At 47.7% G+C, this 25,161-nt stretch overlaps 1 protein-coding gene across 3 annotated transcripts in view; it reads left to right on the top strand.

Annotated features, from left to right (window-relative positions):
• Positions 1-25,161, top strand: part of LOC138582953 (uncharacterized) — a 1,114,886-nt gene that overhangs the window by 84,756 nt on the left and 1,004,969 nt on the right. For 2 of the 3 annotated variants that reach the window (XM_069654750.1, XM_069654749.1), the window contains exons 3-4: positions 5,971-6,046; positions 24,044-24,200. In XM_069654750.1, the coding sequence (XP_069510851.1) occupies positions 5,971-6,046; positions 24,044-24,200 (233 nt within the window). The remainder of the gene's footprint in view (positions 1-5,970; positions 6,047-24,043; positions 24,201-25,161) is intronic. The other variant, XM_069654751.1, reaches the window with a different exon arrangement.

Genomic DNA, 25,161 nt, shown 5'->3' with positions numbered 1-25,161 from the left:
GGGTGGGAAAGGTGCTAACAGTAACCAGCATGGAGACTGTGGCCAGCAAGAGGTGTTGGAAACGTGGCCAGGTGTAATCCAAGGCCCAGTGGTCAATGAATAGGAGAAACTGTCCAGTGAACAGTGGAGTAAAAGTAACTAGCCCTGACAAATGCCCAACTGGGAAGAGTCCATTGTGGAACCTGGCAAACGGTCGTTGGAGGCCCTGACCATCAAAAGTTGTGGTAAATGGGGAAGCCAATCAAAAAAAAGCATGGGGATGTTGCCAATGACAACTATAAGGAACATAAAATCAGACTGTACAACTATCCCAGTGATCCAGTAGCAGTAGCTTGGTTGATTGCAGCCAGTAGCATTGGCAACTGGAACAATCGTTTTCAGTAAGAAGAGGCTTCTGCAACAGCGACCAGGAGACACTGTGTCAATCTCATCCACAGCAATGGGAGCATTCAGCAGCAATCCCCACTTAAAAACTGCCACCGATAAGACCTTAGGGAGGTAATGAGAAACAAATGAGGGGATAAAAGAGCAGGCAATGACAGTAATGAGGGTAAGTAAACAACATGTTGATTGCGGATTAGAAAAAGAAACATCTATGTGTAAAACAAGATACACAAAATCCATCTGTCTTATATGTTATGTTAAAGGTACTTATATAGCGCACCGTCGCCAACGGTATTGGTCCCCAGGCACTCTGGTGGATCTGTAAACAAGGAGGAGGGTGGGTAGGGTTAGTCGGGAGTGGGAGAAGTGGTGTGCTGTTGGGGGCTTCAGCTCGGTATACACCGGGTCCTGGGCTTTGTTGCACGTATCGGATCGGGTGAGGCCTTGTGTGCTGTGGGTGCTGTCTGTGTTGATTCGGCATGGTAAAGTGCGTGCGGATTGCTGGGAGAGAAATGGTTGTGTGAGTTTTGTGTGGGTTAAGTATGGAGAAAATTGAGGGTTGGGTTAGTGGGGTCTGTATCCCGGTTCAGCTACTTCTGTTTCCGTTCCGCAAGTGGGTGCTTATTCTGTTTCTCACCTCTGGGTTGGTCTAATGGTAAGGGGTTTCCTGTTCCCTAGCTGTTTGCTGTGATTAGGTCTTGTGGGAATGGCTATAGTTTAGGGTAAGGGTCCTATTGACTGGTTTTCCTGATGTTACTGTTTTCGTATTGCTAAGTATTACATCTTTGGGCCTAGTACTGCTGTCTATCGGTTAATTGTTGGGTATGTCCTGGGAGTTTCTTAAGGTTTTTCTGTAGATTGCTTGGAGTCTGTCTCTTCGTTCAATGATGTTTTAGTTGCGGGTGTGCCCTTATGGGTGGTCTTTCCCATTATGATGTGAAGAGCCAAGTTTTGAGTAATTTCCTGAATAGTAGGCGGTTTCGTGTTACGTATGTGCTTTGGAAGGTCGTTCCAGGTTTTCGGCGCTTGGTGAAGGAAGGAAGACCCTCTGAGTTTTCTTTTGTTGTATGGTTTAGGTTCCAGGCGGATGTCAACGCTTGATCGGAGCTTTCTTGTTGCTTGGTGTAGACGTAGTTTGTCTCTCAGGAACTCTGCGTCTTGGTTGTGTACTGCTTTATGCGTGATGCACATTGTTTTGAATTTTATTCGTTGTTTTATTGGTAGCCACTGTAGTGTTTTCAGTGCTGGCGTGGTGTGTTGTCTTCGGAGTTGTTTCAGAAGCAGTCTGGCTGCTGCATTTTGTATGCGTTGTAGTTTTTTTAAAGTCGTTCAGGCATACCCAAGTATAGTCTACTCTGGACATGACGAGGGCGATGATGGTGGTTGCTTTATTGGTGAATGATAGGAACGGTTGGATCCTCTTTGCCGCTCGCAGGAGGAAGAAGCATTTCTTGAGAAGAGCATTTACTTGTGGCTCTACCGTCAGATTGTGGTCCATCAGGACCCCTAGGTTTTTTTACAATCGGTGAGGGTGCTGGGGTTGTCCCGAGTTACCTTGGCCAATGGATGAGGTGGTTTTCTCCTCCATTTTTTGACACAATCATCATTTCTGTTTTGCCTAGGTTGATTTTGAGGCAGTTGGAGTTCATCCAGGTGAATACATTGCGCAGGCAGTTTTCTAGCGTTCCATTTATTTCCAGGTTGTCTTGGTTTTTGAAGATTATTTGTGTATCGTCGGCGTAGTTGAAGCAAGTGAGGCCGGGGCTTTTGATGATTCTGATTAGTAGGTATAGGTAGATGTTGAATAGTAGGGGGGGAGAAGGATGATCTTTGTGGTACTCCACAGGTGGTATCTCTAGGGCTGGATTTGAAGTGTTTCATCCATACGGTTTCCGTTCTGTTTGTTAGGAAAGATTTGATCCATAGTAGGGCGGTGTCTGTTATTCCAGGTCCTTCTAACCTCGTTATGAGGGTGTCGTGATTAACTGTGTCAAATGCTGCTGATAGGTCTAGGAGTATCAAGGCAGTGCTGGTGTCTGAGTCAGCGTTCATTTTTAGGTCATCCCATATTGAGAGGAGGGCTGATTCCGTTCCTCTCATTGGTCTGAAGTCAACTTGTGCCTGGTCTAGTAGGCCGTGCTCTTCTATGAATTCTTGGGTCGTTTTGTATATGTACGTTTCAAGCAGCTTGGCTGTGTACGGGATGTTGCAGATGGGTCTGTAGTTGGAAAGGTCCTCTACGGTTCCCGCTGTGTCTTTGAGTAGTGGCTTGATGTATGCAGCTTTGAAGGCTTGTGGCACTTTCCCTATTGCGATTGAAAGGTTGAGTACATTTCTGTGATAATCCATAGGCGCTCCTTGTTTAAGAATCCATTTGTATATGTCTGGCGGGCAGGGGTCTTCGGGAGACCCTGAGTTATTGCTTTCATTCACTAGTTTGACGAATGTCTCCACTGATATTTCTGGGAAGCTTCATAGTTTGTTCGGGTGTTCCTCCTGAGTGTAGGTGGGGATCGTAGTCAGATCAGCCCGTTTTCTTTTTAATGCTTTGTTGGATGGTGGGGATTTTGTTTTTGAAGTGGGCTGCAAGGTCATTGCACAGTTTCGTAGACGTAGTTGGGGGATTTTTGATTTCATTTATGATTTTGAAGAGTACTTTTTGGGTGTTTGGTGCCTCAAACATTCGGTTGTCGTAGTGTTTCCTCTTCGTTTTTTGTATTTCCTTTTTGTATGCGCGGTTGTGTTGTAGGAATCTCAGCTATTCCGCAGTGTTGTTTTGTTTTCTCCAATCAAGTTCCAGTCTTTGGTTTTTCTTTTTCATGATGCTGAGTAGTGGGGTGAACCATTTTGCCTTTGCCCGTTTCTGAGAAGGAGTGAAAGGTTTTTCTTTGGCGATGTTGTCTATAGCTGATGTGATCCAGGAGTGCAGCAGGGCTACTTTTTTGTCCAGGTCATCTTCTTCCATAAATGTTGGGTGTGGTTTGCTGATCTCCAGGAATTCAATAAGGTTTTTGATGGTTCTCCAGTTTCTTTTCATGGTGTCTGGTTGATTGATTGTTTACTGGAGTGGTCATTTTGATTATGAAGGGGATGATGAGATGGTCGCTCCAGGGTATTTTAATTGGAGGTGCTGTGGTGAGGAGTTGTTTGTTCGTGAAGATTGCCCTGCTGAGTGGGTTGCTGCCTTGACTAGTTGTTGTAGATTAATTGCTGCTAATTGGCTGGTTAGAGATTTTTGTGTGGTTGTGGTTTCCTCTTCGAACCAGATGTTGAAATCTCCAAGTACGATCAGGTGATTGTGTTTAATGGCTAGGATGGTGATTGCTTCTGTGAAGGCGTCTACAAAGGTTGCATCGTAGGTTGGTGGTCTGTATATCAGTATAAATTTCAGGTTTGATTTAGGGCTTACTGATAGCCGTATGATTAGGGATTCGCATTTATCGATGTTTAGTGGGTCTTCCAATTTGATGTCTAGGTGTTCCTTGTGGATGATTGCCAGTCGCTCCCCTCTTTTGGTTTTTCTGTTTGCTTGGACAAATTTGAAGTCTTCAGGCAGGCAGTTGTTGAGGGTGATCTTCTAGTTGTCGTCTAGCCATGTTTCTGTTACAAAGAGGATGTCGATCCCTCCATCACAGAGAAGATCATATATTTCCGTGGCGTGTTTCGACATTGACCTAGCATTGATTAGGTTGCAGTGGATCTTTTTGGTGTGGTTTTGCTTGTTAGTAGATCCTTGTTTTGGTTTGCAGTTGTTTGGTTGCAGGGCATCTTTATTGGGGTTGAGTGGGGGAGGATGAGGATCAGCGAAGGCTGCATTTTCATTGAGTAGGTCTGCTAGGTTGAGAGCTTAGCTGTTTAATATCAGTGCTTCTCTATCCATGTTTGTTCGGTGAAGATCAACGAGGGCTTCGTCTTCATTGAATTGGTCCGTTAGGTTGATGTTTGGGTTGTTGGTTATTAGAGCTTTGTTGTTTTGTGTCGTGGGTGTTGATTGTGTCCTTCTGTTCTTGTGATGCATGGGGTTATGGCGTCGGAGTCTATCCACACTCTTGTTGGGTGCTCCCTTCTATTTTCTGGTTGTCTCGGGCTGTTCTTTGTATGACTGATGTCTCTGTCCTTGGGGTATCCAGGTTCAGGGTTTGTTGATAGGTAGGGTGTGAGATATAAGGATTTTTCCGTTTGGAAGTTCCTTCTGGTAGTTTTGGTTGTTGGCGGTGTGCGTCTGTGTCCAATGTGGCCTTGTCTTGTGCTCTTTCTCTGCGCCCCTTCCTGGTCCGGGGCATTTTGGTGCTTGGTGTGGAGATGCCGGTTGAGTAGTTGATTGCTGTGCCTTGTGATGGCAGTACTGCTGTTTCGTCTTGTGTTAGTAAGCCTGGGTGCTTTTGTGTTGTCTATTCTTCAGGGGGGTTGACTATGTATCCTTGGGGCGCGTCTGGTGGGATTTGGTGCTGGGTGTATGGTTGTCGGGAGGTGGACGACTACGTTCGGTTGCTGTCTATATAGGTGTCTGAGGTAGTAGTGGGGGTTGATACTATACTATCACGGTCTAGTCCTTTCTGGGGTGCATTAAGTTATTATGACTGAGTTTGAGCTTGAGACTATGCCTAACTATGCTAGAGATTCCTGTATGGTCGGAGGGGGGCCACCCCCGACGGTGCAGAGGAGTACAAGTCCACAACCAGCTAGACTTGAGGGTCCTTTATAGTGGGAGAGAGGCATACACCTAACAGAGTAGTTGAGTACACTCCTAAACAGAGCTAGCTTTGAGATTCAGTTGGAACAGTTGGGTAGACTCCTAGACACAGCTAGCCTTGAGATTCAATTGGAACAGTGGGGTACACTCCTAGACACAGCTAGATTGAGATTCAATTGGAACAGCTGGGTACACTCCTAAACAGAGCTAGATTACTGGGTGCTGTATTGCCGGAGGGAGATCAACACGTAGCAGTTCAGTTCTAGTAGCAGTATAAGCACTTTTAGATTTGAGGGTGGGAGAGAGGGCAGCAGTGGGGGATAATTACAGTGTTTCTGGTTGGTTTGCTGAGCGTGCTAGTGTCCCAGGGCATAGTAATTGCTCTGCTACCAACCCAGACAAGAAGCCCTACAAATACCAGTGGCGTAAAGCAGACATCAATGTAGGTGGAGGGATGCAACCACTGATGACAGGGTGGGCTGAAATGGAGAATGCAGCAAAGAAAATGGTTGCTGACAATCATGCTATTTTAAGCAGCAATGGACTGTGAACAGTGAACCAGTGCTTGGCTGCGCGACTGGCACCAGCATCGACTTGGGGAATGAAAGTGAACAGTAAGTGACAGCCGAGGGCAAATGCAATTGCCTTCCCTGAACATCTTTTTTTCAAAATGTTTTTTGGGCTTGCGGGTCGAGTTGTGGGGAAGAGTGGGTAACAGCCAAGGTGGGGGAAGTAGTACCTACAACCACGAGTTGACAGTGGCCTGCAATGCCTTACAGAATACGTTTGCAATGAACACTATCCAGTTAGTGGCAACTAGGGGAAAAGAAGTTTGTGAGGATTTAGAAATAACCCCAGACACATGTAAACACATTTTTATTGGTTTGTTTTAGAGCCAGTTCTGGGCTTTAAGAAACGAGATTACTGGACCTGCTTGGAGGAGTGCTGTCAGCTGGACGATTGTTGTAGGTGAGTGCTCCTTTGTTTAGAAGTGAGAGTGTCCTGGGAGAGGGATGTACTCCTTCTGAACAGGTTGATCTTTTTTAAGGTAGTCCTCCCCAGCAGGGAGACTGCTGGATGACGGTCCGGCGTGTCCTCTTAGTAGCATTACTGTTTGGTGATTTCTCTTCCTCCGCACACACATGTTTTCCACAGGAGGGTTATGAGGCCGGGCCTGTTTGCTTCAGCAGGATAACACAAACAGATCATTTCTCATTCTGAGCAGGATGGCTGTCTAGTGAGCGATCTCCTTAGCAGGATGGTAGTGCCAGATGAATTGATGTGTTTGGTATCTGAACAGTATGTGAACTGCTTACACGTGGATTCAAAAAAGCGATGTCTTACTTTTGGGTTTGACACGTTACATATTTCATTACATTTTCGCGGCTAACAAATACACATATCACACATATGTAAACGGTAGATCACACTTTGATTTGCTTTTTTAAACTTAAACTTTATTGCTTTTCAACATGTTACAAAACAAGTTGTGGCCAGCACAACCGTATCTCTCAAGTAGTGCCCCAACTAGAGGCCAATACACTTCATGCCCTGACATTTCCTGTCCCCTTACCCCTTACCCCCTCCTGGCATAGGTAAAACATCTTAACCTAACCCAAGCAAGTCTCTGGGCGGTATAGTTTGTCTAATCTTATCCCGTATGGCAAACCTGTTCCCACAAGTCCCGGTTCTTCATCATCATCTCCTTCCCGGACCCCGTGGGTGGTGGGGGTCTCCTTGACCTCCTCATCCCACTACTACTCCGATTACCCATTCATCCTGTGCCCATGGGTTGCCTCTAGCCTCTACAGCGGCATGTACATGGCCCTGAATGACTCCCATTCCACTTCCAGACCAGTGTTCCCTCCATGTATGGCCGCTGTTAGTCTTTCTATTAGGTAGATGTTTTTTGCGGTAAGTTCCCACTCCTTTTTAGCAGGGAGGCTCACCGTATTCCAGTGCATAGCCAGGCATGCCATCGCCGCCAACAACAGGAAATGCGCCAGATGCGAGAGGCCAACACATACCCCTTCAATGCATTCCAGTCCAAACAGCACTAAGAGTGGTCTCAGCGTTCAGTATATTCCATCAAGATCTTTAGTCCACCCAAGCACTTCATCCCAGAAGATCCGGACCTTCGCATGTCCCCATCACATATGCCAATAATCCGCCCTGGCCCAGCACTCATGCCAACAGGGAGGGCTCACCTCTGGGAACATTTTAGAAAGGCTGACTGGGTCATACAGCCACGGGTGGAGTAGTTTATTCTTTTTATTTATTTTTATAGTTTTTTATAACACGCTTAATACCCGAGGTTGGGATTTAAACCTCTCTTGCTCTGCGTTGTCTTGCTTCCAAGACCAGAATGTTGCCCCTGTGCTATTCTCCATTCACTGTCATGCAATTTACATTGGCCCGAAATGGAGACCCTTTGCCATTTCTTCCGTAGCCCCTCCGTGCTCTCCCTTCCTGCCTCCATCAGCCCGCCATACAGGGAGAAGATCAGCCCCTTCATTTCTACTTGTGAATCCAGAATGTTCTCCACTGTTGTGAGGGCCCTCTCAATTTCATCCTTTCAAACCTCCTGTGTAAGTACTCCCTTCAGTTGCAGGTAAGAGAACACTGAGAGACCCTGCACCCCCAGTGCTTCTTCCAACTCCACTATTGTAATGAAGTGGCCCTGCCTGCACAGCTGCCCGATGCGTGTTAGGCCTGCCTCAAAGCAATTCTGGAATCTGCCCAGGTTTGGAATGTGGTCCCTCACATCAGAGGCCCAAAGATGACTCGGCAGAGGTGGCCATGACTTTACCCCCACCATTTCTGGGCATGCTCGCAAATCTCCCAGACGACCCCCCGAATGGGATGTTCCCTAATCCTCCTCGGGAGCCATTCCCCCACCGTGGTCGTTTGAAGATGGAAATTATCTAGAGCTACCCACTGGTGGTTCCCCTGATCTCTGAGGTGCGGTATTAAGATTCTGAGCTGAGCAGGTCTAAAATAGTTGCAGGTCAGGGAAACCTACCCCCTGTTCTCCTTAGGCAGCACCAGGATCTCATATGCCACCCTGTCCTTCTTTGGCTGCCACAAACACTTAAGAAGGCACCTCTTTATTTCCCGAAATGTTCACTCTGGGACCATTATAGGGATCATCTGAAACAGATATAATCAGGGGCCTGAAATTTGCCTCGTATAACCCTTTTAGGTCCCTGGTGACTGATATTACCAGATATTGTAGTTGGTCTTCCTTGATCACCATCCCCAAAGATGCCAATTGTTGCCACCCCGATCCTCCATCGGTTCCAGAGGGAACAGCATGGATTTACCCTTATTAATCTTGAAACCCAAGAATGACCCATAACCTTCAATCAACTCCGCCACTACCAGGATAGACACTGCAGGGTTTCGCAGGTGAAGCAGTATATCATCTGCGTATAATCCAACCTTGTATTCCACTGTACCCACTGTGATTCCCGTCACCCGTGGGTCGTCCCGCAGCCTCTGGGCCAGCGGTTCCATGGATGGGGCGAACAAGAGTGGCCAGAGGGCAGCCCTGTTGTGTTCCCTGTCTCAGCCTGAACCACTTAGATAGCCCTCCATTCGCCATCACCCGTGCTTTTGGGCCAGAATATAGTGCCATGATCCCTCTCGAAGATCCATCCCCCAGGCCGAACTTGCGCAGAATCCCCCTCAGAAATGTCCAGTCAACCCTGTCAAACGCTTTCTCTGCGTCAACCGCCAGGAGTGTCGGATTCCCATCTTTTCCTCGGGCCTAATCAATAAGGTGAAGGGTTTTCCACATCGTATCTGCTCCCTGCCATCCCTGTATAAACCCCACCTCGTCCGGGTGAACCAGTTGTGGCATGAATTCGTCCAGTCTTGAGGCCAGCAGCCTCGTAAACATTGCGTCCACATTGAGGAGCGAGATCGGTCGATAGGATCTGCAAGCATGTGGATCCTTACCCTCCTTCAGTATTATCAATATAAGGGCCTTTCCAAATGAATTTGGTGCCAGCCGGTTTCTAGGATGTGGTTAAATAACTTCACCATGTGTGGAACGAGGAGGTTTGCAAAAGTTTTGTAAAAGCCTGGGGAATACCCATCTTCCCCTGGGGCCTTACCGTCCGTAACCTCCCAATTGCTTCCAAAATCTCCTCTCTGGTAAGGGTGGTGTCCAGCCCTGTGGCCTCCTGAGTCGTCAACATCGGAAGGGAACCTCCTACCCCTAGGTAAGCCCCCATTTCCTCCTCCCAGGGGGGCACCCCCATTCATACAACTGCTCATAGAAGGAGGGTGAAAGTCTCGACTATCCCCGCCGCTGTCCCCTCCATTATCCCCTTCCGGCCCCTCACTTCGGAGATCCATCTTTCAGCTCGCTGTCGCCTTAAACGGCCCGTCAGCATTGCGCCCGCCTTATCCCCTTTCTCATAATATTTCTGTTTCAGGAATTGGAACTTGAGGACTATCTTCCCCTCATCCAATTGCTGCAACTCCAGCCTCTTCCCCCGCATTTCCTCTACCCATTCTTCCGCACCTGCCTCCGAGTTGTATATTCGCCTTTCGAGGGCCTCTATCTCTGTTCGTAGTTTATTCTCCAAGAGCGTCCTCTCCCTGTTTCTCTGAGCCCCCTCTCTAATCAGAAGTCCCCCTCCATGTCGCCTTCGCTGATCCCACACCGTGCCCCCGCCCACCTCCCCAGTATCATTCAGGATGAAGTATTCCTTGATCGCCCCCTCCATCTTCTCCCTAAACACCCTATCCATTCATAAGGACTCATTGCACCTCCATAGAGAGTTACCTGCCTGCAAACCTCACCATGATGGGGCCAAAGAAACCATGTTGTGATCTGACCAACTAATCTGGTGAATCCTGGAGCCCAGATCCTACTCCCACAGCTCTCCCGTGATGCACAGATAATCAATGCGTGTGTATGTCCCATGTGGTGGTGAATAAAAGGTAAAGCTCCCTGGGTGGTAAAAACACCACACATCAGGTAGTTGGTGAACATCCAACACCTCCTGGAGCCCCTCTCCACTCCCTCCCGAGGCTTCCGTCCCTAATTGGTTTAGGGCCTTCCTGTCTAATGTGATATCTGCCCACAGGTTGAAGTCCCCGCCCCCACAATCATGCGCCCTTGCACTCAGTTAGCATTTTCTCTAGCATTGGACACGCACATTTCAAATGACCCTGGTTAGGGACGTACATTATAGCGAAGGTAATCCGCACCCCCTTAATGATTCCTGACACAGCCAGCGCTCTCCCATCCACACTCCTCCACACCTTCTCCTCCACCATCCTAAATAGTGTATTCAAATGCCTATCCCACCTTTCCTAGTGTCTCCAGAGCACTAGTAGGTCTGCCCAAGTAGCCCAAATGGCACCGCCTTTTCCTCGCCTCGGGATAACCTTGTCTCCTGAATAAAAAGCACATCTACCCCCTCCTAAACTCTCTGGCCACCAAGGATCGCTTTGTGGGAGAGTTGAGTCCCTTAACGTTCAGCGTACAGACCATCGGTGATCAGTATTCCCCCCCTCCTCTCGGGTCTGCCATTACCATGATCTGCTTTGATCCACTTGCACAAATTCCCCATGATACGCGTCCAACTTCACCCGGGTTCCTTCATCTTCCCGTGATCGCTCACCTATGCCAAGATCCCTCAACTCCCAACCTCTCCTAACAGCTTCCCCCCTCCCCCATAACCTCACCCCTGTGAAGCGTCCAGTTCCAGCCAGCTATCACTGGACTAGTACCGAACCACCCTCAACATACCACAAAACTCCCCCTTGCCCTCAGAATTCTTCCATCCCCCAAGCATGGCTGAACCAAAACAAGAAAGGACAATGTTGTCTCAGGGGTTTCCAATGATCTGCCAATTCCAGGGTAATAACAGTTCCCATGTCGGTAATTCACTTCTCGGCCTGGAGTACCCCTCAGGTATCTGCCCCATGCAAGGTATTTTACTTCATAAACTTTCGCCGGCAGTCTACGTCTTTTAGGTCCCTTCAGGCGCCATCGCCTGTCCTCCTTCGCAGCTTCCCCTTCCTCTGGTGGGGTCCCCGCTTCTCCCATCAATTCTCTCGTTACTCTCTGGATATCCTGTTCAGTGACTAGTTTGTAGTCGTAGCCGTCCACCTCAAAGGAGATGGAGATAGGGAACCCCCATCTGTACCTGGTTCCATTTTCATTCCACCACTTTACGAGGGGGGCACACAACTGCCTCTTCGCCAGGATTAGAGTGGACAAGTCCTCGAAAACCGTGATTTTGGCATTACCCTGAGTCACCGTGCCCACAGATCTCGCCTTCTAAGATCTTCAGCTTATCAGGGTAATTGTGGAAGTGAGCTAACCCTGACCTCAGGCCCTGGACGCCCGACCTGCTCTCCACACCTTGTCAATTTTTGGCTAGTCGATGGTCTCATCCCCAAAGAGAAGCTATGCAACCCCATGGATGGCCCTTCGCAGGTCTCCCTCGGTTTCCCCCTCCCTCTCGGGCAGGCCAAAACATCTTATATTGTTCCTCTTCTCACGGTTTTGAAATCGTCCATTTTAAGGGTGATTTCAGTTCCTCTTCTCTCCAGCTCCGCTACTCGCATGTCCATTTGGGTTTCCAACGTATCGAGGGAGGTCTGGTTGTTTTCCACCATCTGTAGCCTCTCGTCCATCTTATCAATCCTAAAATTGATCTTGTTCAGCTTCCCCCTATGTCTGCTCTCATCCCCTGTATCTCTTCGAGTGTGGAGACAATGGGCTTCATTATGAGTCCGGCGGTAACCGCGGCGGTAAAACCGCCTGGTTACCGCCGGACTCGTATTACCATTCCGCCTCTGTGATTCCCGGAATTAACGGGGCATTACAACCCCGGTATTCCGGGAATCACGGAGGCGGAATGGTGTTAATCCCCATTCCCATTCCCATTCCCCCAATCCTATGGGACTCGATGGGAATGGGGATCATGGAAACACCGGCAGCATCTGGTAATGCTGCCGGTGTTTCCTCGTCCGCCTGCAGGCGGGCGGTGTTTAAACCCGCCAGGTCAGACCTGGCGGGAACATCACCTCCCGCCTGCAGGGGTCGGACTCAGGCAGTCCGGAAACAACGGTGGCGGCGGGTTTACCGCCACCGTTATTTCCGGACCGCCTGGGTCGTAATGAGGCCCAATGTTTTTCCTAATTGACCACAGGTCCGTCCCCTCCCCTCTGCCATATTATGTGTTGGGGCGGGCTCAGGTACTCGGGTCCCAGCTTTGCTGGTATTTAAATCGCCTCAGTGTAGTTCTCCAGTCCCTGGGAGGCCCGGGGGATTACTCTGCCGTCTAACGCAGATGCCCCCAAGTCGATATTGCAGTTCCTCGGTTTTGGGGTGGTCCACTCCCACCAACCGGTCCAATCCCAATCCGGTGCACTCCTGGAAATTCTACCCCCACTGTGTCTTCACTCGGCAGTCCTCCAGAGGTCAAGAGGAGTACTGGTATGACACACTACCGCTGCAGTGTTATGGTGGAGGGGACCCTGACCCAGGAAGAACCTTCAGGCCACAACGCCCTGGGCTGCTCAACTTTAGGCCTCTGGTTAGGCCATGACGCTCTCCCCTGTGTGCCCCGACTAACCTCCTTCGTCCATGCTCAGCACACCACCAATTCTCTGGTACTCTGCAGCAGCATCTCCCAGGAAGGTTGATGGCCTTCTGTGCGTGGATTCTGGGCTTTAGCGCTCTTCCAGCCCGCTCCTCACCAGGTCTGTTGTACTGAGTGGGCACACGCCCCTAGTTGGTGCCAGGGGGCCTCACACCCCTGCTGTTGGTCCACTTGCCCAGCTTCTGTAGTCCTCTGTGGGATCTGCGCTCTATTCCTCCATTCCATTGGAGCAGGGCAAGCGGGGGTGGGAGGCACAGCACACATTCCACCTCCCCAACAGCCACCGGGTCTGGTACTCCCCCTGGGGGGGTCAAGATCCTCGTTACCAGTCCTCCCTTGTGCGATGTAATGGAGGAGGGCACGGTCTGCGGTTGCCCACACACCACCTTGGCACTCCCCTGATCTGCACTTCATCTGAGACCGAGGGGCTCAGCCGTCTCCCCTCTCCCGGCTCAGTGGCCATCCTCACTGCCTAGGCTCCATTTCTTGGCGTCTAACTTTGGCTGCACCGAGCCGTTTTGTCCCAGATTTTGTCCTGTTCTGCCCAGGGGTAAGGGGGAGGGCGGTAAAGGCACTGTCCGGTCTTTACTCTGATTGCTGGAGGGGGGAAGGAAGAAGTGGGGGCTCTATCCGCTTAGAGACCCGTTGGTTTGGAAGCAACGCGCTTGGGCTACCGACATATGCCGCCCCCTGGTGGCCTCCTGCACGTTGATTTGAATGCGTTATATTGGCATGGCTCAGAGTTTAACATGTTTATTCATTGAAAATGTGCTCCGTTTAATTGCCAGTGATGAATTCACACACCGGCTGCTACCGTTTTCATTAAGTGAATCAAATCATGTCAGCTTAGTTAATAAACACTGTTATTTAATTGGAAATAAACCAGCTGCTGCAAGACCTTCTAGGAGATGGTGAAGTGAAAAATATTCTTTCCATTTCAGGAAAAGTACAGGCTCTTGTACAATGAAAAGAATGCATTTTGAAAGTCAATTGAATTTCTCCATTACTAAGAAGCATGTGCTGTGCAACACTGGCTTTTCAGTGATTTGAAAAAGTCGGTTGCATATAGAAAAAACTAGACTGCTCACAAAGTCAGTCATTCAGTTATTTGCATAACACTCAATGCTAAACTTAAGAAGAAAGCAGCCGGAAGCCTATGGCTAGATATGGGTAGTGTTAACCATACAAAATACACAGACAGCTGTCAAAGCTTTTGGAGAACCCAGATGTTAGGGCACATCATCAATATGTCAATCCTTTCCACTGTCTTCTAATGCAAAACAATGTGAAGCTTTATAGGAAAAGTCTAGCCAGCTGGCTAAAAAGATTAGAATTAAGATTCGACAATGACTGCAGGCAGGAACATGTGATGTTAGGTCAGCCAGAATTCCACCTAGAAAACATGCTTTAATGGTGGAGTGGTTACACAGCTTCCTGGATTTCCTGGTGAACAGTTTCTATGACGGGCAGGGCTTGCAGGCATGACTATGGCTGACTGGCAAGAAGCGGCAGCAGCTATTCTAATATATTTTCCTTAACACATTAAATCTGCTTTCTGGTCATAAAATGTGACACATTTACCAATCATTCACATGTAGCCTTTTTAAAAAAAGAAATGTTTCTTTCTCTGAAGTTTAAAAATCAAGAGTCGCCATGATGTATTTTTGTTAGACTAGCTGTGTGCTGCATGTCTAGGCAAAGCACATTTCAATATCTCTGCTCCCCTTTGTAGTTCCCCTAGTGGAACTACATATGCACTAGTGGGTGGAATGCAGAAATCCAAGAGGTGGATTTCAAGTGCTTTAGATTTTCATATAATATTCCCTGCGGGCCCTCTCCTTCCCCTTCCCAGTCCCCCCCCCCCCCGCCGCCCCAGCTTTTCCCTGCCCCTTCCCCTTTTCTAGTCTATTGTTTACTGTTTCCGAGATTTTGTTCTACAAGGTTGTTGGCTAATTTTGCATTGCCTGCATCCCTGCTGTGTTCATTCTTACTTCTAGGTTCTGTTGGTAACTGACTGTCTATATACTGCATCTGATTTTCTTTCATTGTTCTGTCCACTGTGTACCCCCTCCTTCTGTGTCCCCACGGCCTAGTGTTCACCTCCTCCTGCCTGCTCAGTTCCCCCCCTCCACTCCCCCCCACTCTCCCCTCTGCACCCTCTATGGTGCTCTCTGTCTCACCTATTTTCTCTAACTGCTTTTCTATCGACTATCCTTCTCACTAAGTCTGACAGGAAGAAGTTTAAAAGGGATATCCTGGTTTCCAACCCAGGCCTCCCTATTTCTGATGCCTACACCAGTGCTTCCTCCAGACAGACCCTTCCCGACATCCTCTTTGTCGTCCCCTCTCCAGGCCTATGGATCCCCCATATGGTCTCTGTTCTCTCTTCTTTTTCCCCTTGACCCATTAATGGTGTCACTTGATGGGAGGCCCTTTTGTTCCCCTTCTACTCCTCCAAGACCATCATTAATGTTTACCTAAATGGCACCGTCTTGGTCCAAGGCCATCAAGCCAACCTCCTCCTTTTTGATAGACGCTTCCCGTGCTTTATACATTTCCTTTGTTTTCCTGCTGTCCCTTCTCTTACCTCTCTGGCTCCTCTGCCTCCTCCATCCGCTTCGAGCTCGACGCCCATCTCTGCTGCTTCTGCGGCCACCCTGTTGCCTCTTTCCTTTGCCAGCCCTTTGGCACCCACCTCCTCTTCCCTGGATACATGCCCTCTCTTCCTTTCTCTTCTGCCCATCCTCAGGCGCCTACAACACTTCCGCAGGGCGTACCTCGGACCTGTACCCTTCCTCTGAAGTCTTTCAAAGGGGGCAACCTGCTCCACATTGCTACTCCTAACTCTCGCTCAGCGATCAAACACTCCTCTGACATCTGCCGTCTCCTTGAAGAACTCAATCTAGATGTACTCGGTCTGACCACACAAGCTTTGACACTCTCCTTCCTGATTGCTACTAGATCATCTGCGTGCCGAGAACCAACCGTCCCGGTGGGGGGGTAGCCTTGATCTTCCTGGAGTGGATCCCTGCTTCTATCATTCCTATGCAGGAATACCCATCCTTTTGAATGCCTGGTCTGCAGGCTCTCTATCTCTCCTGGTCTTTCTCTCACTGTGGCCACTAACTACCGGCCGCCCGGCCAGGTAGCCTCCTTCCTCTCTGAGTGGGCGGACCTCTCCTCGCCTCTCCCTCTCTACTTCTCCTCTGAGACCATAACCACTTGGATGCTTCTTGATCTTCTGCAGGACTCATTTGCAAACCTCTCTCTCTCTCTCGCTTGAAGCCGAAATCCAAGTGCAACTCTTGGTACGACTCAGACCTCATCACCCTCAAACGCAAGTGCAGGGTGGCTGAGAGGAAGTGGAGGGCTACAGGTGCACCCTCTGACAAATTCAGTACAGACTCTGTCCTCGCCGAGAAGAGAGCACACCCACATCCAAGCCTGCGTCTCTGCGGCATCTAACAACTCGGCCGAACATCTGCAAGGAGCTGGCCAACCCTGCTGCAGTCTCTACCTCTCCTGTTCCCTCCCAGGTCCTCTGTACGGCCTTTGCTTCTCATTTCATTACTAGAACTCCGGACATCATGTCCACCCTCTCCTCCTCTTCCTCCACCTCCTCCACTCCTGGCCTGCCTGTGGCCTCCTCTCCTCCTCCCTTCCCTTCCGTAACCTTGTTCACTCCCGACAACATTTCTAGACAAGTCCGATCTATGAAAGTCTCGTCAAAACAGGTTCATCCCTGTTCTTCCAAAATCATCAAGGTTTGATTACTTTGCAAGCATCTTACAAGGAGTAGGGAAAGGAGAGCTCAACCGCTTGCAAGTTGTTGAAAACAATGCAGTGAGAGTTGTGGTAAGGCTACATAAAACTGACCATGTATCAGAAGCATGCAGATCCCTACATTAGCTACCTACAGCTAAGAGAGTCATTTTCCGCACCCTTTGCATTGCACATGCGTGTCTCTTTGGAAAGAGTCTCTATTATCTCTCAGAGCTGTTAACACTGCTACCAGACAGACACAGCTTAAGATCGAATAGCTCAGGTCTACTACAAATCCCTGAGGCAAGATTATCTAGGGTAAAAGATGGCTGTTTTCCAGCCTGCACACCGAGATTATGCAATGCGCTTCCCCCTGACTTGAGGGTGTGCTCTAGGCTCTCCATATTCAAACATAAACTGAAACCTGTCCTCTTTTGAATAGTCCAGAGACTTACCTCTCCACTGAATTCTTATCTCTGTTGATGACTTTGTTTTCTGTTGTTTGTTAGTCTTAGCGCTTCATGCCTCTGGGCTCTTGTCCAGCGCTTTAGAAATAAATAAAATAAATAATGGACCACATTGACAGCCCTGACTAATTTTTGCAATCACTCTTTTGCCACTGGAACCTTCCCCTCCCCCTAAATGGCTCCTTTGTGCGCCCCCTCCTTAAGAAGCCCTCTGACGATCATTCCTCTTCGGCTAACTATCGCCCGATCTCCATCACTCCTTTCCTGGGCAAACTCTTGGAAAAGCTGGCCATCTCCCAGCTTAATCTTCACATGGAATCTGTTGATTGTCTCCATGACCACCAGTCTGGCTTCAGGGCTGCCAGAAGCACCAAAACTGCATTCCTGAACATCCGCAAAGACCTGCTTACTAACCTTGATTCTAACCTTCCTTCTGTTCTTGTTCTCCTCCATCTTTCTTGGTCAACCATGCCATCCTTGCCAATCGCCTCTGTGATAACCTGGCATTCACTGATACATCCTTTCCGAATGATCGACCCTCCCAGGCCCAGCTGGGGTCCTTCCTCTCTATCTCCCTGTGGTGTACCATAGGGGCCTAACCTTTCTCCCTGGCTGTTCAACCAATACCTGTCACCTCTTGCCCACTGCATCGCTGCTCTCGGCTCCAACTTTGTGTTATGCAGATGACAACCAGCTCTCTTTTAGGCTCCCCTCGGCCACTTCTACTCCTTCTCTCATTCCAGACTGTCTGTCTGCAATCCAGGAGTGGTGTGCCACCAATTATCTTTGCCCTAATGCCAGTGAGACTGAGATCCTCCTCATCGGAACACCAGCTCCCCCTTTCCCCTCTCTCTGTCTGGCTGTCCACTCTGGGCGCTCTTCCTACTCCTACCTGTGAGGCTAAGAACCTTGGGGTCATCTTTGACTCCACACTCTCCTTCTTTCCACACATCTCTGATGTCTCTAAGAAGTGAAACTATCAGCTGCACCCCCTCAGAGGTTTTCTGCCTTTCCTCTCCTTCCCCCAGAAGCTCACTGTCTCTAGTGCTCTGGTCCTCTCTAGGCTGGACTACTGTAACAGCCTCTTTCTAAATCTTCCTGCCTCTACTCACTGTCCTCTGCAACTCATCCAGAACAGGAGTGAGAGACTTGTCTTTGGCCTCAAGCCCAGGGATCGTACCTCTCCAGCACTGTATACTCTTCACTGGCTCCCAGTAGCGGCAAGGAGCAAGTTCAAGACCCTCTGCATCTTCCACAAGCCTTTCTGGGGCCTGGGACCACACTACCACTCTCTTCCTTAACATCTCCCTTCTCAAGCTCCCCAATCATCCACCTCCAACTCTCTGAAGGTCAGTCGCTTTTCCAAGCAGAGAGTTGGTGGTCGATCTCTTTCTTTGGCGGGGCCTCCCTCTGGAACAGCCTCCCTGCCTCTCTCAAACTTGGCAGAACCACCTCTGGTTCCTGAAGCAACTCAAGACCTTCCTCTCTGCTTCCGCTTTCTCTCTTCCTCTCACATGCTGATTACCCTTGTGGTCCATGCACTGGTCACCTGGCCACCCTCTGAATTCAGACCCAGCTCCCCGCATGTCCAGTTGCACCTTACACTGCCTCCTGGCTCCCCAGGCACTTTTGGACTGTATCTGTAACCCTACAGTCTGCGCTTACGAGCCACCTGTTGGCTGCACTTTCCTCTACCTACACTGAGCCACTAGCTGACTGCACTTTTGATTACCTGCACTTCTTCATCCCCCAAAACCCCTTTTGGCACTTCTCCCCTTTTCCCTTCCCCGCACCTGCGCGATCTGAATGACACAAGGCCTAGTAAGATCGTTGTTTTGTCCTCCATCTGTCCCCCCACTTGTCTTATCGCGCCTAGAAACACTTGTGTATGTTTGCTTCTCTATCCAATAGTACTGTTGCTGTCTAATGGTAAACTTGTCAGGTGCTCAGGGTGTAGTGGCTTTCCTGCAAAAAGGAGGAACAGAGAGCGATCCATCTCTGTCCATAGCCTTACATTGGGTATAGGACTATTCTCTGCAGCAAAACCTGTCACAGCCCCACATAAACAAGAATAGCATATTTAGTGGGCTTGCCACGTTTCTTCTGCCATTAGTGGTGGGATACATATACAACAGGTGCTTTATCAGTGGTTCCACTTCTGTTATCTAAATTGATATCGCATTAAGGGAATTTAGAAGTGCCATTTCTGCTGCTATCCATGGTATCCTCTATATAGAGGTAAAACTACTGTTTTGGCATAAACTGTGGACAAGAGATTGCTAGACGCATCTCTGTAGAAGGACATGCAATGTGTTGACCAGGAGGGGGCTAATAATATCCCATGGTTCAAGTACATCTGCGCTCTCTAAGAAGCCAGGCTTTGACAGTCTTTGGCTTTAGCCACCCGCTCCTCTAATCTCTTGAGCCTATCCTGGGATATGGTATTCAAAGCATATGAGACCTGGTTCTTTCAGTGTAAACTATCTTCAATACTGCTGGTTTGACCATTTCTCAAACAATGTATCTAAGACAAGAAAAGTATCTCTCACCTATTGACCATTACAGTGACGTGCAGATAAGATATTTTGTATATTTGCTTCTTTTCATATAATGGCTTTTAGGTTACTTTTACAATGTTCCTAAGGCAAGCTTGTGGCAGCTGTGATATTTTTACCATTTGTATGTTATTTTACTTGTGCACTTTTGCATTTACTGCGAATGGCTACTAAAAGTGGTTAGTTCCCTTTAGATGGCCGTGCCACAAGGTTTTTCACTTGTTCTTTGGTCTTCTTCCTTCCTTCTCAGGTGATGGAATACCTTATATGGAAATCACTTTCCTGGGGAAAGGTGTTTGTGTGTGTTGTGTTGTGTGTTCTGGGGCAGTCTATTCCTTGCTCCAAGCCTGAATCTTGGATTAAAGGACTCCTCCTTATCAATGGATATCACCATTGGAGCCAAGACTTCTACAAAGAAGAGCAGCCTGTTCACAACCTGAAGATGAACCCTGTTGCTGACCAGCATCGACTCCAGTGTTGTCCCTCTGCAGCCCTGCTCCTCTGTCCTGATCTCAAGAAGGCTTTTGTTGGTGCTTCGACCCCTGGACGAATGGGATCAACAAGTTTCAACGACCCCTCCTGGAGAATCTCTGCATGCTTGGCCTCTGGTGGTGTCCCTGAACCAACTGGTGGACTGACCAGCACTCTCCTGGGGTACCTCCCTGCAGAGCCTTGGAACTTTGCAGATTTTCAGCTTGTGCCACAAGTCGTCCTGCCTCCTCATTTTCAGCCTTCTCAGTCCAAGGAAAGCTGTGCTGGGCCTGCTCCTGTGTTCGCCGACTGAAGATCGCCTGTTTCCATCTGACCATGAAGACTCCCGTTGCAACACTTCTTCAATCCTGTGAGGTGGTCTGCCCCACAGAAGTCTTCAATTTGCCTTGTTTGGGGTCTTCTACTGGAAGCTGTCTGGAACTGATTCCTGTGCATCGTGACCGACCAAAACTAAATTGCGACACCAAAAGTGACCTCTGCACCCGTGCCCACTGTGCCTTCCTCAACCGGACCAAGCACAGACTATTTTGTCCCAAATGTATTACGGGACTCCTGCAATGGTCTCTGTAAGAATCGAGAGTCGGAGGGTAAGTTAAGATACTAGTTTCTGCCCCTCCAATGTCCTCCATAGGGTTACATTAGGCATAAAGTCCTGGCCCTTACTGACTCTTACCTGACCTTTGGTGGTGGGACTTGGGTTAAGGATCCTTCCCTATGCCTATCCTAGTGTGTTGGATTGAGTGGACTACTTACTTGAACTGTACTTAAACTTTTTATCTACCTTTGAAACTCCTTTATTAATCATAACCACTGCCATTGCAAATCTCTATATACACCTAGCCTGAAGAAGTATATGCTTGGGAACTGGCAACTTTTTGGGCACAAGGCCCCAAACCATCTTCGGGTTGAACTTAGGGAAGATGCTTTTTGTTGATTCTTAAGAGTTCTGCCTATTCTATGTATCCGACTACTCACCTGTGCTGCACCTAGTAAATGAATCATATGCAATCTATTTCTCCCAAGGCTGGATGTATGTATGTTTTATAAGGTTTTGTGTGACAATATTTACCTATGATTGTTATCTGCTGTGTGTGTAACCCTAAGGCCTATTAAGTGATTGCATTTTCATATACTTACCTGTCTGACTGAATTAATGGTTTTGCTCGACGTGGTCTCATTGTAGCCCAAGACCACTCGCACACCCTTCCTCATTCTGATTAATGCTTGACCGCTCTGTCACCCTATCTTGATTGGGTTTGGCTAACCTCTCTGGAGCAAATTTTCGAGTTCTGTGTTATTTGACGGCAGGGACCAGTTCTGTTTACACTTCAACATAAACGTGTACCCGCTTCCAAATTTTTGTCATTTGCATGTCAGTGTGCAAAGGGCGAGGGTAAATGGTGGCATGATTGATTTCTATGTTATTTATAATGTACATATACGCAAGTGTTTCAAGCGTGTATGCCGCCTTTTGCCCCCCCGCCATGAAATTGAATAAATGCTGTCTGCAATGTACGCATGCACGACAGGCGGCGTTAAGAATGGATCCCTATGGAGTCTGGCGGCTTTTTGCTGGTGCAAAAAGCCGACGGGCTCCATAGGGGATCCCCAGCAACTGCGCTGGCATGTAAATCCATGCTGGAGTATTTGTACGGTGGAGAAGAAGGGAGGCAGCAGAACTTTCAACCTCTCCTCTCTGTCATACAAATGCAGGCAAATGAGCTGTGATGGCAATCAACAATGTAAGAGCATTACACAAGGCTTTTACGGTGTTGATTAACGTTATGCGGGGCTCAAAATGAGCACCTCAGTGTCTTTCCTGTTCACCAGATTAGAGTGGTCTCCTGAATTCCGACCACAGGGCTGATTTTGGAAATCCATCTTAACACCACAGTTTACCATCTGCTGCTAAAATGTATCAACCTTTTAAATAATAGTAAACATTGGCAAAGTCAACAATTTTGTCTGGGTCTGGGTGATTAGTTTAAATGATGGGTGAAGGTCATGGTAACTGAATTTATTTATAAAGGATAAAGACGAGCAGTAACATACTATTCATTTTATTTGGATGATTTGTGTAAAATGTTAATGTAGAAAAGTTGTCAAGTTAAAATCTGTCTCCGTCTTTGCAACTCAAGTATTCAACAGATCAGGTCACTACTTGGTTTACTTATGTCACAATTATACTTATGAACCTAGGGCTGGCCCACCTGTGAAGCAAACCCAAGACTTTTGGCATCTATAACAAGGTAGCAGTGACAGGTGCCTTTTGTGAATGGTCACTTAGTACAAATATGCTACCTAGATGTAGGGGCCATTTATTTAAAAAAGGCTTGATTGTAAAGTCACATATTGGCCCTGAGTGGAGCATGTTTTTATGAGGCCTATGTGTCTAAGCTTGAGGGTATGGATTGTTCCCCGTAATCACTTTACACGCAAGACTGGATATAAATCACCCTTGAGTAACTGCTTTCCAGGGGTCAGAGAGGACATGAAGTGCTCATCTACCTGTGTTACAGTTCCATTAGAAAGTGCTGGCTTAAACACCTATGTGTCTCATCAGGCATTCTGACTATGTGCAAAGCATTATATAATTTTCTAGTGTATAGGCCCTTGTTTTCATTCACACAGTAGGTCCACTATATATCCTAAGCCTAAAGCTCCTTCTAGCGGTGACAACAGGCGAAGCAATGCAAATTGCCTTCGTCTATATATCCTAAGGCAACAGCTCCCTCTAGCGGTGACACCAGGTGAAGCTACTGCATCAGAGAAACATACTGGGACAAACATACATCTATCTGGCCTTATATTATATTATATCTTTAGATAGTCTGTGCCAGAATATATTGTCCACAGTGCAGAGAAATGTATTCCAGAGCCCTGGTGAATTGGGAAATCCTAGATATGATATGATATGATCGTTTATTTATATAGCGCCTATACACAATGTGTTTCAAAGCGCTTCAAGGCAAGGGAGGGAACAAGGGAAAATACAACCACATTCTTACAGGCCATGAACAGTAAGGATGTGAAATTAACTATCATAGTCAGCCTGACGACATTTCAGATAGTGCAAGAGCTAAGACATAGATAAGGAAGGGAGGGGGAGAGTGGGAAGGAAATGAAAACGGACAGGCGACTAACGTACTGGGCCTGACAACATTTCTGGTAGAGCCGGAGAAAAAAGAAAGGTGAGGGAGAGGGTTGCAGAAAGGAAGGGGAGGAACAAAACAAGCGACTATCGTACTAGGCCTGACGACATTTCAGATAGTGCTGGAGGAGTGGTGGGGAGGAAAAAAAACAGTAATGGGAGGGTGGAGGAAACAGACGAGGTTGCTATCATATTAGGTCCAGGGACAATTCTGATAGAGTAAGTGCATAGAAGAAAGTAAGGGGAGGAGATAGGAAAAGGGAGAAGGGAAAGGAGGAGAGAAAAGAGAGTAAGCAGTCAAAAAGAGTGGAGAAGCAAGAGTGGAGAGCGAATACAATTGCAGAAGTCAGTAGTAACACATAATGTCGCAAGCCACGATACAAGATGAAGATGGGAACAGCATGATTCAGGGCCTGTTGATGTTTCGTATACAGCAATTAACTCCAAATTGAGTAAACTGGTTTTCATCAAATATTGATAATGATTTTAATCTCTTTAGTGTTATAGTTGCAATATTAGCATTAAAGTATAAAATGTTATTTCCACCAAAATTCTTTTATGAAAAGGAATATTGCCCTTTGTATATTTCTTATTTTGTATTTTAAGTGTTGCGCCATAATGTTTTTTGTTTGTTGTGATTTTGTAAACAATCGGCATGAAATACACTTTAAACTACTAAACATAATATGTATGTATTGGGGAATTTAAGCAGTTCTTTTGATGCTTGTTCAAGTTTCAGTGTTCTCCGTTTTTTGTTACCTTTTCCTGCCCTAAAAGCTCTTCAGGTTCAGAAACGGTCTGATCCACCCGGCCTAGGCTATGGTGGCCAGGAGCACCTGTGTGTGTGGGCTTGACGTGCAGTCATCAGGTCTGAATCTGAGCTAATTGTGCTCCTCTTCTGCCTGTAGGTTACCCCAGCTATCCGTCCTAGTGGAGAGGACCAATTCCTGTGAGAAGCTGCTGAGCACCCAGGGCCGAGGACGATACTTCTTGCGGCTCGCATTGAGCAGGAGGTTTTTGGGCACTGCGTTACGCCACCTGGTCTGCACCCCCAAAATGCAAGAGGTAGACAATAACATTACTTTTTTTTTTTTTACCATGTGTAAGCCAGTAACAGACGGATAACTTAGCCTTTCATCCTTTGGTGGTCGATAAAGTGAGAACGGATGAGTTGGTTGACAGTAATGCCTTGCCTGTTAATTACAGTGGCACAAAGTCACAATACTACAACTGCAAGCACTATGTTCAAACACTTTTTATGATTGAATACGTTTTGATTTTGAATTGAATTGATATTTCGAATGGATTGTGTCCTCCAACGTATTCCTCCTCTTGTGATATTCGTTATCGCCAGCTTTGCTGCTCCGGAAACAAAATTTCGCCAGAGGGCGCTGTGCTCGAGGTCGTGGCGTCGGTTGTCCCTCGACGAGCTCTGTACCGTGTCGATGTCACTGTTGGTATAAATAGCTCAAGCCGCGCCCGTTGGCTTCAGTTCTGTTTTTCTGATTGCTTCGCTCTCGAGAACGGCTTGCTTCGAGATTTTCTGTCAGAAAACATCATCATCATCTACTGCTTCTACACCCAAGACTGGGTTTAAGAAGTGTATCGATTGCGGTTCAAATATGTCAATCACCGATCCTCACTGCATCTGTCTTTGGTGCCTGGGTTCAGATCATCGAACCGGCGACTTTGGCTCCCGTCAGTCGATGACGGAGAAGGCCTTCCGTGAGAGGAAAGGTAAACTAGCAGTGGGGAGGGAGGCTTCAAAGGCCACTTCGAAGGCCTCGTCGAAAAAAGACATAAAAAATCGTCTAATTCAAAAGAATCGAAACGTCACAAAACCACTCCAAGGGATCCCGATCTCGTAGTAGATCGAGGCGATCTTCATGTTCTAAAAAAGTTAAAAGGAGACTTAGATCTCCTTCATCATCATCCGATACATCAACCTAATTGGTTCGATGCCCTACTAAATCGGATTCCCCAAGAAAATGGGAGGGCATTAGAAGAAAGATGATGGAGGTCTTTG

This window comes from Ambystoma mexicanum, chromosome 3q, assembly GCF_040938575.1.
Source record: "Ambystoma mexicanum isolate Mex_15411 chromosome 3q, UKY_AmexF1_1, whole genome shotgun sequence".
In the NCBI taxonomy this organism is placed as follows: Eukaryota; Metazoa; Chordata; class Amphibia; order Caudata; family Ambystomatidae; genus Ambystoma; species Ambystoma mexicanum.
The sequence above is the reverse complement of the archived record's forward strand: the minus strand, read 5'-3'. Positions and strand labels throughout refer to the sequence as shown.